This window comes from Pogona vitticeps, chromosome 2 (genome assembly GCF_051106095.1).
Source record: "Pogona vitticeps strain Pit_001003342236 chromosome 2, PviZW2.1, whole genome shotgun sequence".
Taxonomy (NCBI): domain Eukaryota; kingdom Metazoa; phylum Chordata; class Lepidosauria; order Squamata; family Agamidae; genus Pogona; species Pogona vitticeps.
The window spans coordinates 163,194,383-163,210,547 of record NC_135784.1 but is presented as its reverse complement, the minus strand read 5'-3'; the positions used below and the strand labels follow the sequence as shown (position 1 = coordinate 163,210,547).

The window sequence follows — 16,165 nt, the reverse complement described above, 5'->3', positions numbered from 1 at the left end:
TCAGAGTTTGGAAAAATCATTTCCCCGCTTCAGCTTCCAGGATCTATCAAATGGTGTCTTTGTCCCATCATCCCTGTGAGGCAGGCTGCTGAGAGATAGTGCCTGGACTATAGGCGTGGTGCAAAAATCCAATGACTGAGCATGGCTTTGAGGTTGCACATCATGATTGCTGGAAAACATGCAGGCAGCGGAAAAAGAGGAAGAGCAAATACAAGATGGATTGACTTCCTAAAGGAAGCCACAGGCTTGAGTTTGCAAGATCTGAGCAGGGCTGCTGAGGGCAGAACATTTTGGAGCTCGCTCATTTGTAGGCATAAGTCAGGGGTGGCTTGCACAAAACAACAACAATATCACAATTGCTCATGAGAATGGTGCACAAGGAGAGGCTAGGGTTAGCTTTACCAGTTTTTAAGCTGAACCAGTTTTTTTTTTAAAATTCAGACAGCAAACCTGTAAAGTAAGCGAGGCTGACAGTGCCTAGCCTAAGGGGCTCCCATTTCATGCTAGTCAATCTGATTTAAACCCATGTTTCACATAGATACCTGTGCTCAACATGCCACATCTCCTTCCTGTGCCTCTCTCTGGATAGAACAGACAGCCTCCAACAGAACTCCGGCAGGTGACTATTGGGCTAATAGCAAAGGCATGTGGCTGGTGAGTTGCTGGGAGAGAGCTAGGAGGAAAAGCAGTGGCCACACGCAAACACGTGCATGTGCACATGCACACAAAGATACACTCACGGTCGGCCCTCCCTTCTAATCGGTCCTGAGCTGTAATCCTGAGCACACAAACAGCTAGCCAGCAACCCTCTTCAGCTGCACAATATGTTCAGGTGTTTGCTGGCCGGTGTGTATTCAGAACTGGGCGTGGATCTTCACAGTACAGACAACAGTCAGCATAACGCACGTGTTCGGATTAATGTCTGCCTTCTCTGCAATAAGGTTTACTGCCGCCTGCATCCAAGCTGGCCGGACATGGATCTGAACATGGCCCTCTGATCCTAAGCACAGGATGCTTGTTAGAGTGTCGGAGAGATACTGGACAGAGCATCGTTCCAGTTCCCACGGAGCCACGAAGCTCACTAGGTGGACCCTGTGCTAGAATCTATGTCGCAGCCTGAGCTATGTTGGAGGGTTGTAGTTGGAATAAAATCATCATCATCATCATCATCATCATCATCATCATCATCATCATCATCATCAGTAGTAGTAGTAGTAGTTTTATTCATTTTATTAGTTTTATTTATATGCCACATTTCTCCCAACGAGGGACCCAAAGCAGCTCCCAACATTAAAATTCAAACAATTTAAAAACACAATAAGTTAAATATTAAAAGAGAAATTAAACAATATATGATTTAAAATACAATTAAAACATTAAAACATTAAAAAGATTAAAATTATCTGCTAAAATGGTTAAAATGACGTGAGCATGTTAAAATAAAATTGTTAAAATTAAATTGCTTCGTTAAAATAAAATTGTTATAATTGTTAAAATGACATGAGCATGGCTGTTTGAGTTTGATGATAAGGGTCACGATATCCTGCTGGGCTTCTTGCAAAAGAAGGTTATGTCATTTACATGTAGAAGTTTGCTTTTATTTAAATATCTTAATGCTGTGTTCAGCCAGTCCACAAACATTCACTCAAATCTGTTTATTCAGATTTAATGTTGTGACCAGAATCTTATTGGCAGTCTACACTTGGGTAGGGTCACACCAGTCTTGGTAGGAAATTGTTGTTGATTAGCAAGGTGCTTAGGTGTGTGCCCATGTTCAGGTACACGTGCAAGAACACAACTGGTACCTTGTTAATGAGCTGTGATTTCTTGCCAAGATTTATGTGATTTCCCTAACACAGGAGTGAACCACCTACAGGATTCTGGCTATTGGTCTTGTTCTGAATGGTAGGTGCTAGAGGTATGGCTTTTTGGTATGGGCTTAATGTGGAGCACTTGCCCAAGGAATATAGGCTTGACTGTATCAGTGCTGGCTTTTAAGTGGTTTTTTAAAACCATGTCTTCTGAGTAGTTTTGAGTTAAAATGGAGCGCTGAATGATTCTAAAAGCTTTTATTGCTGCTACAGTCAAATTGATTGATCTATATTGCTCCTTTTAGTTATTGAAGTCCATTATACAAGAGCATGGGGTAGGCCTTGGTAGATCTGATGACAGTGTTTTACCGTATTATATGTTTTATTCGTTTTAGTTGTGGCATTTTGAGAAAGAATGGATTTGAAAGGCAACCCATAAACAAACAAGCACAAACAACGTTGTAGACAATGGCTTTCCAGCATATGTGTTTTGTATTAATAACAGTTTGGTTTTCATAGAAAATTTATGTCACCAGATTAGTGTCCTTCATTTTTTTTTTTTACATAATTTGGTTGCCTGGTTTTTTTTTTTTTTTTTTTTTTTACTTGAGGGAACATCAGCAATGCCATAAAGTACTAAAATGGCAACAGGACTTTAATTTTTCCTCTGTTTAATGTAAAGGAGAAACTGTCAGACAGGAGTGTGGGCAAGGAAGGAGAAGCCAGGAGGAGGGCTGCTTTTTTTAAAAGTTGGCAGCCTGAAACAAGAAAAGGTGGATTTCCCGCTTAAGTGACTGTAATGGCTGTCAGAAATGATAACTGCAACATGTGTAATGAGGCTGTGGTGGTGTGGTGTGTAGTGATTCACTTAGAAAGTACTGCATGAATGGAAGCCATTTACAGAATTGTAAGGGGTTGTTTTTTTAAAAAAATTATCACACACTGCAAGTTCACGCCTCAGCCAGCTGCTTCTTTAAACATCCTGAAGCGTCTGATGTCTGGTGTGGAATCCTGTCCACAGGGCACAAGCCATGGAGACAGTGCTGTGAATGACAAGCGTGGCGAGACCAAATGCTTAAATTGTGACTCACGCCAAGGAAGCCACCTCACCTATTGCAGGATGATAATGGGGAAATAAAATCCCTCATGAACAACATTCATGGTGGCCTGTAGGCAAAAATCTTTAAGTTCAAATGCAACAGCTTGGAAACCCCACCTGCCACATCATTGTTTCCACACCATGTAACAATCCGTCACATGCACTGCAGTTCCTTCTCTAAAGGAGGAGGAAAACACCCAGACAGTGGTGTTGTGGAGCCAGGGCTCTCTCAGAAGCAGGACACCAGCATCTACCATCTTCCCCTTAGGCTTCCTGTTTTCCCTCTAAGCTCAGCTCAACTCTTCGTGTTAGCTGGGAGAAAAGTGGATTTCCCCCAGAAACAGTATGTTATTGCTAGGTATTTCCCTTGTGACGAGAAATATTTGTGGTAGAGTAGTCCTAAATGAAGCTGAGGCTCCAATACTTTGGCCATCTCATGAGAAGAGAAGACTCCCTGGAAAAGACCCTGATGTTGGGAAAGTGTGAAGGCAAGAGGAGAAGGGGATGACAGAGGACGAGACGGTTGGACAGTGTCATTGAAGCTACCGACATGAATTTAACTCAACTCTGGGAGGCAGTGGAAGCCAGGAGGGCCTGGTGTGCTGTGGTCCATGGGGTCACGAAGAGTCGGACACGACTAAACAACTAAACAACAACAACAAAGTTCTGAATGGGCCATTAAGAGCCATTAACTTTACAAAATGCCTCTTTATTGATACAGAAGGATTTAGGAGCTCTTTGGACTCTCCTTGTACAGTGTTGCGGAGGCGGAGCATCAGTGAAGACTCTCACAGAAAGCACCCACATTTCCACAACACCCCTCTTCCCAATCCAATATTTGGCAGAGGGGAGAAGTGAAGCTAACTGTTGCCCAATCCTGGTTGTTGGAGCATCAGAAAAGGAATAATATTATGTTCATCATACATTCCAGACCCGTCAGGTGGGTACATGGCTGGTTTGTCTCACAGTGGTGCCAAAATCAATAAATAAAAGGTCTGCAGACAGGAAGCATGGATTTTCCTTAGTGATTGATTTTCCTTAGTGACGGGCATCCTGAGAGGGCAATTTTAAATGGATTGTTGTGTTCTGTTGCTTTCAAATGTGATTTTAGTATCAGTTTTATTTGCCTTTTTTAAATGTACTACTTGTTTTAATTATTTTTTAATATGTGTATGCTTACAGTTTTTAGCTTTTAAATATTGTCTTTTTAATTATGTAAGCCACCTTGAATCCTTTTGAGGAGACAGGTGGGGTAAAATATTTGAAATGTCTGATCGATTGACTGAATATGGATAACTTTGGAGAGGGAACACCGAGTTCCAAAGGTGAAATCTCTACAAAGGAAGCAGAGGAGAGCAGAGGGTATTGGTGATGGAACCAAGAAGATACTGTTGGTGGTCCTCCATATGAGTCCAACACTGACCAATCTCCTCCTGCTGCCCACTTTGCTCTGTTTATGGGATAGGTTGACATTCTCCCCTTACTATGGTTTTGTGGCTAGCAATGCTAGTAATTTGGCCACATATACATCACCACCCTCACACACACACAAACAAGCAAACAAAAAAACCCAGGAGAAAAGAGGATGCACATTTGCATGAAATGTACATAAGCTACTCCATATGTATAGATGTGATTTCAAAAGGATTATTAGAATTAAATTAAAAACACAAAACACCGTAGTGAGGAAGACTGTGATGAGATTACTCAAGGATATAGTCTGTATGAGGTCCAAGTACTAAGAACTGGTAGGCGATTTTAGGGCTCTGCTCTCTCCTTTTGGGATATGTTATTTTTAAGTTGGACCATGGATTGTGCAAGGTTCTTTCAATAGAGGACTGTCTTCTCTAAAATAGGGCACATGGTTACCCCAGTGTTATTTATTTAATAAAATTGTATATTAGTCACTCTTCTGGTCCCTTTGGGTCTTAAACTAATTAGCTTAGGTAGATTGCAAAAACAGATTAAAAGCCAACTAAAAATCTGGTTTATAAAATCAATATAGTGCTGAATGCCCTTGGAAACTCAGCAAGGAAGGAGCCGGCCAAATTTCTGTTTGGAGGGAATTGCCTGCAAAATGTCAGAACAGCTTTTAATTTCTGGTAAAGTTGGGTGAGCATCAAAGACCCCCACTTGTGCATTATGGGCAACCATTTGCGAAACCTCAAGGAAGTTTTCTGAGTCAGTAATGCTTGAAGGGACCTTCTGGCAAGACTTCCTGTCCACTCCTCTTCCTCCTACTTTTTCCTCCAAGAGAATAAAGAAGTCAAACTCTTGAAAAGGTCAGAGGAGTATCTTAGTCTCCATCCATCGCGAGGAGAAGGGCACAGAGAGCAACATTTCCTGCAAGCAGAGCAGCCAGGTGGTTGGAGGGCCTTCCCTCTGGGCCTGGAAGCCCTCTGTCACTGGTTACTGTCTTACTCAAAATAAGTTCCTTTTCCTTGGTACAGGGAGAGGTTCCAGGTGGGCCATTTTTGGATGTGGGGTGGATTGAGCTACAAAGAGTCTGTTGAAATCGGACGGGAGGAGCAAATGGCAAGTAGGTTTGTTTGCTTGTGTGTTTATTATTTTCATTTATATTCTGTTCTTCTGTCTGAAGACACCCAGAATTACACACACCAAAGTGCCCAGTAATCATAAAATACTTCATATAAATGATCAAAATGTATGTAAAAATTACTGTAGCAACAACCTAAAACCTACCAGACATTTTTATATCTATGACCATGTAATGAATGCTTGCCAACTAAATTGCAGAATGGCCATTGCCCAATCTCCAAAGGCCCACCAAAATAACGCTGGCTTATATTCCCTCCTGGATTCCTGCTGGGATGTCATACTTTTCAGGGACTCAGGAAGTGAACTCTAACACATACGGGCAGTAACATGATAGCCTTAACTGTTGGCCTTCTCAGAAGAGCAGTTCCAAATGGAAGCTAGGAATCATGTTCTTACACTACACCAGTTTCCACACACCACCTTTTATGAGTTTTGTATGTCTTACGTGAACTTTGAAAGGCATGGATTTTGTCTCTGTCATTGGGACAGAGCACTGCAACCTGGCTGGACTAATACTGGCTTAGTTTGTGGACTGTCTGGGTTTGTTTTCTTTCAGCCCAGTCTCAGTGAGAGACAGAGTGTAATTTCGAATCTGCACACGAGGCTGGCGTCAATGCCGAGCAAGCTTGTGTTACAAGCGGGTTCTCTAAGTTGTCCTGGTCAGATTCCAAAAGTTGACTGTTTGTTTCCTTCCCTAAAAATCTCTCTTGAGCGTCAGTCTCTCACCATGGTGGCACTTTCCCCCTCTCTTCTGAGAAGGTTAGCATTGGGAGACGCCTCAGCTCCTCAACTCCAAAGGGGTGGCCAAGGACAGCAACTGCATTTTACTTAGTGAAACGTTTTGGTGGATGTGATGGCTGCTCCTCAGATTTCTGCTAACATTCCTTCTGCTTTTGCCTGATATCTTTCTGTGCCTCTGCACACAACCCTCTCCAGAAGAGGTCACTCCCATTCCTGGCAAGCGCAGGAGTGCCAAGATGACCATCTGAAGAACAAAGGACATTTTGATGTGGCCTCAGCTGTCCTCTTTTCAGTGCTGAGATGCTGCTAGCAGAGATCCCAGTGATATCTCTTTGAAACAGACTGAATAAAATCTGTTAGCTTGGATGGAAGCCCATACAGAAACTTTGTGAAAGTGGCTCTTTGTGGCTATGCCTCCCAGAACCATGAAGATCCTGCTGGCTGGAATTCTGGAAATTGTAGGTTGTTTTTTTAAAAAAATTACTTTCCCATATATATGCATGTACAACTGAGCAGTGGTTTCAAGCGCCCTTTGCTATTGGCACAGGGAACTAGAGGCTTGGTCCAGTCTTTTGCAAAAGGAGGATTTGAAACTTACAATTACTTAACCTTTCAACCCTGTTCTGTTCGAGTCTTCTATCAAGAAACCTTCATAATGAGGGCACCCGACTCTGAAGTAGCCTCTCCCTTGTCAGCACCAACGATCAGCCGTGTATTCCATCCAAGGATCATAAAGTTTATTTATCTCTGCTTCTAAGAAGAACAGCTTTTTCCCATCCTGCTTTTCTTGTTGAAGATGGTCCATGTTTTTGGAGCCTGACAATCACCAATGATCAGGCACACCCTTCTCACTGTCCCCTGACGGACGGCTTATGATTGTTGGAGTCAGGTTTCCCAAGAGAAGCTGGCACAGAGGCAAATCCTACTGGGATTTTAAGTGATCCCTTTATCCCCTGGTATATCTGATGCTACAGAGCCTAATTCGTGAGGCTGCTGATGTTTGTAACTGCACTGAATCAACAGAAGTGCCAGTGGTATACAGTGGTATGGAATGGTACAGCTGGAGAGAGCACCTGCCTCCCTCATCTCCACCTGTGACACCCAGGTCAACATCACAAACCAGTTTTTGATAAATGAGGTACGTTGGTTGCTATGCTGGCCTCCTGCCCATCCTCTTCCTCGCCACTGTGCGGTCATCCTCAAAAGCCCTGTGGTGTTCTGCAAGCTCTGTGGCTTCCTAAATTGATACTATGCATTTACATCCCCCTCACAACAACAACAACACACACACACACACACACACACACACACACACACACACACACACACACACACACACACACACACACACACACACACACAATTTTTGCATGTATGTAGGGTCATCACTTTAGTTTGGAAAATGGGCATCTATGTAGGGTGCCCATAATTGTTAGAGCCTGGGAATGTTTCAAAGAGGAGGGAAGGGCCAATCTTGATTTACAATTTGAAAAGAATGCTGGCTTAAAATGAGTCTTTGATCCGATCCAGCATGGGACTTTTTGCTTTCTTCTATACTTCTGAATGCCACCTGAATATTGTCTCAGTTTTCTGATGTTTTCTGCTAACCATGAGGACAAGAAGATCACAATTAAAGAAATTAAAAGTAATCTGCCAAGACAGAATTCATGTACAAATACATGAGACCTAGAAGGGTTGTAGCATCATGACTTCACTCCTTGCATAGCTCAAATGGATAGTCTGAATTTCTCTCAAAGCATTATTATAATTAGAGGGTTAACAACAGATAGTCTGTTGACCACAAGAGGCCTGGACCATTTGTTGCAGTACCTCAGCAGTTCCTGCCCCCCCCCCACACACACCAAGTTTTGCTCCAGACTGCCAGGCTGCCTGAAAAATAGCCCTCAGCCCTGGCACTTCCATCGTTGTCTGCCCACCTGCACACTTTCTGCATGAAAAAGGAAGTGTATTGGAGGACCACAGTGCTGTCTCCACCTTGAGGTCACACAGCTACCCCAAAAAACATCTCCTAATATCCACATGCAAAGAATGGACATCTGGGCTGGGAAAGTCTACTTTTCTAGGCTTCTGGTGGTGCTGGTACTCTCTACGGTGATGACTTCCATCCGTGGAAGCCCATGTATCTTTGTGCATAGCTGTCCCCGGTTCAAATGGGCACCTTGAATCAGGGACCAGGAGGTATGGACTGGAAGTGTACTTTGCAGTGAACAATGGATGAGGCTTCAGCACCTGGCATAGCATTTCTTCTGTCTAATAAATTCTGTTTAATAAATAAACGGGCTTGAATCCACATGTAAACTGGAACTAGAGTGGGCTCATTGAATCAGTGGGAATTTGGAAGTCAAGTCCTCTGCAAGCTCCACAGATTCAGTGGACTTGCTCCTGGATTACCTGATTTCAGCCAGTGGATCTCTCTGCTAAGGGACATTTAAATCAATCTTCATTGTTGAGCCTCTGGGAATCAGAAAAAAACAAACAAACACCCTTTATTATTCCGTGTGGTCTTTGGCAATGACTAGCAATTAATTCAGAAGGATCAGAATATTAGGCTGTAATCCTATGCTTACCTTCCTGTGAGTAAACTCTCTCAAATATAGTAGGGTGTGATCACAGGATTTCACTGGGCATTGCTTTCTGGAAGGCATTTGAGAAAAGGTCATCATCACCAGGCTGGAAAACAGGTCTGACCATGTGGGATCTCAGCCAAAGGACTCCATTTCACCCACAGGTTAGAAAGAGAATTGGAAGGTGACACACCCCTCGCTTTGTAGTTTTTGCAGATGGAAAAACCTCCATGCAAAAGCAACAAATTGCCTTTGCCTGGCAAGTTTGGGAAGTGGCTTGACCTTCAAGGTAGGCACCTAAACACACAGGTGCCTTAATAATGAAATAGGACAGCATGCTTGTCAATATTACTATAATTATCAGTTTACCATAATGGGAAATTGACTCCCACTGGCAATAGGCTGCCCATCCCTGGGTACAATTTCTCTGGCAGTCTTTGAAGATTCTATGCAGAGGCCTCTAGTTCCTGAAAATTTATGTGGCCATAAACCTTCTTTTATTAAGGATGTCACAAGTGTCTTGGTAATGAAGTAAGTGACAGACTTCTTTGACTTCCTTTCTGAAAGGTCTTACTGGCTGGCAAGGTAACTTTATCTCCCTAAATTCACGGCCTACCGAAATATGGACAGCAGAGGGCTATGAAAGGCGCAGGTATGAGAAGCCAGTTGGAAAATGGATGCTGCACAACTCTTGCAAAACATGTTTTCCTCAGCAGAGTCTTCGGAGCTCCTAGAAAATCTGATTCCACAGGTGTCCCCTTCTGGCTCCACACCAGCCGTGCCCTTGCAAGTTGGACAAATCAGCTGCCGGGCAGCAAAAAGCTTTGCCTCGGACATCTAGGAGGCGATTGCTATCTCATTACAGATGGCGTGCTAATGGACCTGCTGGCTACAGAGTGGAATGAAATGCCTTGTGAGGGAGGCAGGTCTGGTCCTGACACAACTGTGCATTGATAGGCACCGCAGTGCCTCCTCAGCTCTCACATCACAAAGATGGGCCAGGTCAGTTTTCAGTGGCATTGGTACATCACACAATCATCACATCCCCAACCTACTCCTAATCTAATGGCATAGCAGTTCAAAAACAGGATTTAGCCAAGGTTGTGAAGCAGAGTCAGGAACAGAACCTGCTATCTCCTAGCCTCTTGCTGTTTGAAGGCCACAAAGAGCTTCTCTTTTTGCTGAAGCTAGAGTTTCACCTTCGTTTGTGTGGCTCTTTGCATGTTGCAGTTGGTCAGTTTTGCTGCATTTACCTATTAAGGGAAATCACACCACTGCCTTCTGAAAACCAAGGCTGAGTGAGATTTTCAGTGTGCAAACCTGTTCAGAGAAACAGGTGGGATCTTGTTCCACAAGTGTTTCATCACTGCTCACCTGAATGGAGGCTTCTTTGGGATTCTACTTGCACCAAAGGGAAAAAAAGGATTGTTGGTGGCCTACTGCTAAGCTGGCTGGTCCTTAAGTAACAGAATTAACTGACACACACAACATAACTGGAGAGAAAGAGGTCAAAACTTCATTGATCACAGCAGCACTTGTCCTGGCCAAGCATTGGGTTGGATCCACCTCATCGGTGTTTGTGTTTAGTTGGTATTTATTTATTTATTTATTTATTTATTTATTTATTTATTTATTTATTTATTTATTTATTTATATCCCACCTATCTGGTCGGTTAAGACCACTCAGGTTTGAACCAAAGTGAAAGGATTCAACTTTTTAAAAAGTAGAAGGGTCTCTCTGGTGGGAAGGAAAAACTACAGATTGGGGCTGTGGGACTCTGGGCTGATTCCCATTTCCCATTATTTTATGTGATCATCAAATAAGGCCCCGAATAAGCATGCCAACAACCAGTAGTATTTTCTGCCTTTTTTCCTGTGCAGTCAGGCTCAGAAAAAACATTCAGCAAAATTGATACAGTACTGTGTCAAAAACTGCAGTGGCAAATCAGGTGACACCACAGACATGGATTTGTTATACAAGCTTCCAGTGTCAATTCTACTGGGAAGAATTAGATACTGTATGGGAAAATATAGAAATGAAATACTTTGGATTCTCATTCTAAATGACTGTTTTTTTTAAAAAGTCCTACTACCAAAGAAAATGGACAGCATAGAAGCATGTGTTACCAGTCATTTCAGTTTAATGCTTTAGAGCTTCAGGTTTCTTTGACAAGTGTCTTAGAAGTGGATATGTATATGAGCCTGCAAAAATGAAGATAAACTACAGAAAGTAGAGTATATAGCAAAAGAAATTGAGAAAGGAAAGGGAGATGATAGTCATAGGAATAATAATAGGGTGCCATTGAGTCAATTCTGAGTTATGGTGACCCTTTCCAGGGTTTCCTAAGTAGAAAATATGCAGAAGTGGTCTACCATTTTCTTCTGTGGATATCCTGGGACTGTGCAGTTTGCCCAAGGCCACACAGGCTGACTCTACTTCACAGGAGGCATTGTAGGGAATCGAACTCCAGCCTTTGGTTCTGCCAGATACCTAAACCACTGAGCTACCCAGTGAGCTATATATTCCCAAATTATAAGAATAAAGTTCACATTTGTATAATAGATTCTACATGAATGGCAGAGGGAAGTATAAGTTTATTAAATGCATTTTAAGGACAAAACACACAGATACATTCACAAACAGACAACCACCCCTTCACAGACATCCTGCTGAAGCTGAAAAAACCCACACATTGCTCCTCAATGTCATTTGAGCTTTGTAAAAACAGCTGTCCTTAATGGTGATAAAAAGGTTGTACAGGAATCAAAAACTTGTCTGAAAGTCATATCATTTAATACGTGCACACAGGTAGCTTAAATCAAACCTGCAGGAGTACAATGAAGCTGATACAATAGCTACACAGGACAAGACGTTTTCTTTTGTGTTTGCAAAAATCGGATTGTTTGATTACATCAATGAGGCTGGAGTTTAAGAAAGCAAAAAAAAGAAGTAACTCTGGGATGCAAAGGGAAACTCAAGGGTTCTTTAAAAATCTCGGGAAAACACTGAGCGTCAGTAGATGCCAGCTTATCCTAATTAGCTATAAATGTTGCTCATGCTCCAGCAGGCTATACTAGCTTAATATATTTGCATACATTTGAATAATGGTACACGTCTAGTTACCAAGAAATATTGCTTCCCAAGTCTGTGAGACTGGCCACACTCCTAAGCTTGCTTACATAGCCTTACTTTATTCTGTGCAGCCGTGTCCTTATTCAGTTCATTCAGGCTTGAATAAAACGTGACTCTCTTCTTTGTAAGGGGTTGGGACCCAACTGCAATGTTGGTGTTTTCAGAATTTTCTCAGCCATCATTCCCAGTGCCAGGATTTTGCTCCCCAAAGTCATACTTGCGGTTTCCTGAAAGGAACTGGCCAATATTTGGTTTATATAGACTGGTAATTCTTCAGATCAACTAGTTTAGTTCTCCGACCCGAATGCTAGAGGATATCTGGAGAACTAGACAGAGTTAACAATTATGCTCACTGAACTCATGAGTCAGGATGCACCATGCAATGGTTCTGTTGGTTTGTAAAGAAAGCTCAAACTTTTCTATGGGTGTGGGTGGTCTTTCAGAGCTACAGATCCATCTACTGTATTACAACCTGTGCTAGAAGGTTAAGCTCCAAGAGTGTCCATCATGAACATACAACATACTGGTCTCAGTCAGAGGCTAGATGTTCACTGTGCCTTCGCAACAGGTATGACTACATGTTGGACGTGCAAGTAAATGTCAGAGAAAGTGACTGGCTGCTGCCTCTTTTTTTAAAAAAACTGGTCCTTGGCTTAGACTTTCTCCATTGCCCCCCGAGGAAGGGTCTGTGGGGAGTGTAGCTCCATGGATTGCCTCCGGCGGACTTCGCGCTCTTCCCAGTCTTCCTCCGGTTCATAGCCTTTGAAGATGGCGAGCCTCTCAGAGAGGGTCTTTGCGTGGGGGAAGAGAGCGTAGTTGTAGAGCAAAGAAGCCACCAGTGCTCCAGCCATTGGGCCCAGCCAGAAGACCTGAGGTGGGAGAGGAAGGAGTGACAGACACTGGGTTGCCGGCATAAAACTGCTTCCAAAACATCAACAGGCAGATTTCTCAAACAATCCTGTTACAAGATTTTGATCTGCTGATAGATAGGGACGGACTGTTGTGGTTGATGGTAGCTCCTTGTGTATTATGGGGATGCCATGAGTGCAGCTGTTGAACTCTCACACACCCGCACCTCCCCAAATACACACCACAGTTTTCATTGTCTCTCCTTCCTCTGGCCTGCATTTTTTTTCACCCTAAACTACCTCTTAGAATGGCCACTGACAAGTTGCCAAAGAAGAGAGTAAAACAGAATACAGGTTTTTAATAAAAATACATATGCTAATTTAGGTGGGTGGGTGTAAGGGTGTGACTACATTGGAAAGCTGAGTCATTCCAATTTGCTTGGCTGCGATCCACATCCTGTATTACACCTGAAATCAAAACCAGTGCTTATACAGGGGCTGTGGATGGATTCAGGAGTTCACCATTCATATTGGATGTCCTTCCTTCTTCTTGTCCCAATCTCTGCCTATCTTTTAATGGTTTCCAGTGAAGCTGCTTTCTCATTTAAGGCTTCAGGCTACTATATTTCTGAAAAACTTCTCTATTAAAAAAACATGGAAAAGTACTTCACAGTCTCAGGATACAGAACATCAAACATCTGAACAGTAATGTTGCAAAATTCAAAATGATTTGCAGCTCAGAATGTTTCCATATGGGATCATCACATCCCATCATCCATCCACTACTCATTTCCCTTACTTTCAAGTAATGCAGGCAGAAATTATCCCATCTCTGGTGAAATATGGTTTTAAACTTGTTGAAACTAGGAAGAGGCACTTCCATTGCATATCCACTGGCTGCTGGAGAGCACCATGTAGTTTCAGAAGAAGATCAGGCTAAGTTTTATAAACTACAGCAAAACTTCTGTGTGGATCATGAGAAACTATGGGTTGTTCTGAAAGAAATGGTTGTGCTTTAGCACGTGATTGTCCTGATGTGCAACTTGTATTGTGGACAATAAGCTACTCTGTTAAGACAGAGTATGGATTCCTGCATGCATTGCTTGATGTATTACTTATATTGCTCTTTATCTATAAAATAATCCTTATAGGTGACTATGGGCCTGTACAGGTGGGGGAATTTAGAAATGTGTAGTTCACATTTAGAAGGTTCTCATCTTCAGTACAATCTATTTTTTCTCTCTCACTTAACCGATCCTTCTATTCACACTGGAAATGTTTATTCTCCTGTGAGAACAGTCAACACAAATATCTGGATCACCGATTTACTCATGAGTAAGTCTAACTGATTTACTTATGAATGAGGAGGCAGCAGTGGTGGAGGAAGCTTGTAGTGGCAGTAGTGGTGTGAGGGGAAAATGTTGAGGTGAAGGTTGGTGAGACAGAAGGGAGGGAAGCACCTTTTCTTCCATCTTTCTCCTCAGCCCCGGCTCTGCTGGGATGCACGACCTTGTGTGGGGCGGAGCCCATGGAATTGACACAGCCCCCTTCCCTGCCTTTTCTCACAGCTCTCCTTCAGCTGGGTACAGTGTCTTTTGTTGTTGTCATTAATTACGTAAAATAAGTGGTATAACAAAAGAACAATCTATCAACTTAGCATGGTGTTAAAATTGTGCTCCATCAGTTAGGAAAATATTTTTTGAAAAGGCTATGCCAGAAAGGAGCAGGACAGCTATTAAAGGTGCAGGATGGATAGATTTAAGTAGAAACACGTGTGGGTGCTCTAATTTGGTTTGAGCCAAGCAGTTCAAATACCAGCCCATATATTGATCTATATGCTTGTCTGGACAGCTATGTAGCTTGCAACTTCTAAATCATATTGTGATTAAAAAAAACCCCTTCAATTACTGTTGGATTTTGAGTACTATCAGCTCCAACCACGCTGATCTACAGTCACAGATTGTAAAAGTTGTAACTCATGCTTGAGAAACCTGTGAAATGATGGAAGGTCTGGTAGAAAAAGGACAGGAGGCCCTTGGGCAGGCAAGCCAACATGCAGCGTGTTCTGTGAAAGATGAATGGCCTAAAATTGTCCTTTTTTTGAAGGAAAACAAGACTGATTTTAGAAAATCATTTCAAATGGAGATCCGCAGATCTGGAAGGAAGGTGAATTTATGAAGGTGGACAGTAAAGTAAACCTGCAGCAGAAACAAACAGCTTAGCTTGAGTATAATTGTTCCTTTGTTAGTCTCCACAAAGCCCCAATACATCCAACGGATTTCTCAAGAAAGCAAACAATGCCTCATCTTTGTCCTTAATTTTAACCTAACAACTGTATTATTACCAACCCCATAGGCTAACAAAACATGTATCTAAGATGTCTCTGGTTTGTCCCACAATGGGAAGTTTAAGAATTTGTGGATCTCTGCCAAAGAGCTTTTGTTTCCTCTATTCTTTCACCTCATTAAACATAAATGTTAAGTCGTCTTCAAACACAGACAACAAAAATAACTCAGTCCCAGATTCCAGTCTGAAACTGTCCTGAAACTGGCTCAAATCAGAATCCAAAATGTTCACATAGCTGTTAACAAAAACCAGAGTGGGCTTATAATCTACTACCAACTCACAAAGAGTAAACCATTTACACCTCTTAGAATCTCAGCATCATAGAATCATGGAGCTGGAAGAGGCCTGTAAGGCCATCGAGTCCAAACCCCCTGTTCAAGGCAGAAATCTAAATCAAAGTATATCTGACAGATGCTTGTGAAATGTTCTCTGAAATGCCTCCAGCATTGGAGTGCTCACCTCCTCCTGAGGTAATTAATTCAATTGTCATATTGCTCTAACAGTTAGGAAGTTTGTCCTGATACTCAACTGAAGTCTGGCTCCTGTAACTTTCTGGGTTTGTCACAGAGTCCACTATTACATGTCTTCCACTCTGGGATAATCAAGAACAGATCCTGCCCCTTGGGTTCCCAGGTGTTCTTGGACTGCAACTCCCAGAATTCCTGGCCAGCACAGCTAATGGTGAAAGCTTCTGGGAGTCTTAGTTCAAGAGTATCTGGGGACCCAGGGTTGGGAACCAGTGCCATAGAGCAATGTACAATCACTTAGTGGTAGTTTCCCAGTGCTCCTCAGAAGAGGAACAGGGTGTTGATGCAGACAGAACTAGGGCCCTGACAGTTGCCCAAAGATACTAATAGCTCAGTGGTTCTTAACCTTGGGTTACTCAGGTGTTTTTTTGACTGCAACTCTCAGAAGCCTTCACCATCAGCTGTGCTGGCTGGGGTTTCTGGGAGTTGCAGTTCAAAAACACCGGAGTAACCCAAGGTTAAGAACCACTGTACTAGCTGATGCTAGGCCTACATGAAGGTTTAATATGTACCACA

The 16,165-nt window shown here is 42.6% G+C and overlaps 1 protein-coding gene across 1 annotated transcript in view; it reads right to left on the bottom strand.

Annotated features, from left to right (window-relative positions):
* Nucleotides 1–2,392: 2,392 nt before the first annotated feature.
* AQP2 (aquaporin 2) overlaps nt 2,393–16,165 on the bottom strand; it is a 33,998-nt gene continuing 20,225 nt past the window's right edge. Inside the window, exon 4 of the mRNA XM_020784571.3 lies at nt 2,393–12,797. Coding sequence (XP_020640230.3) covers nt 12,582–12,797 — 216 coding nt within the window. The 3' untranslated portion in view covers nt 2,393–12,581. The remainder of the gene's footprint in view (nt 12,798–16,165) is intronic.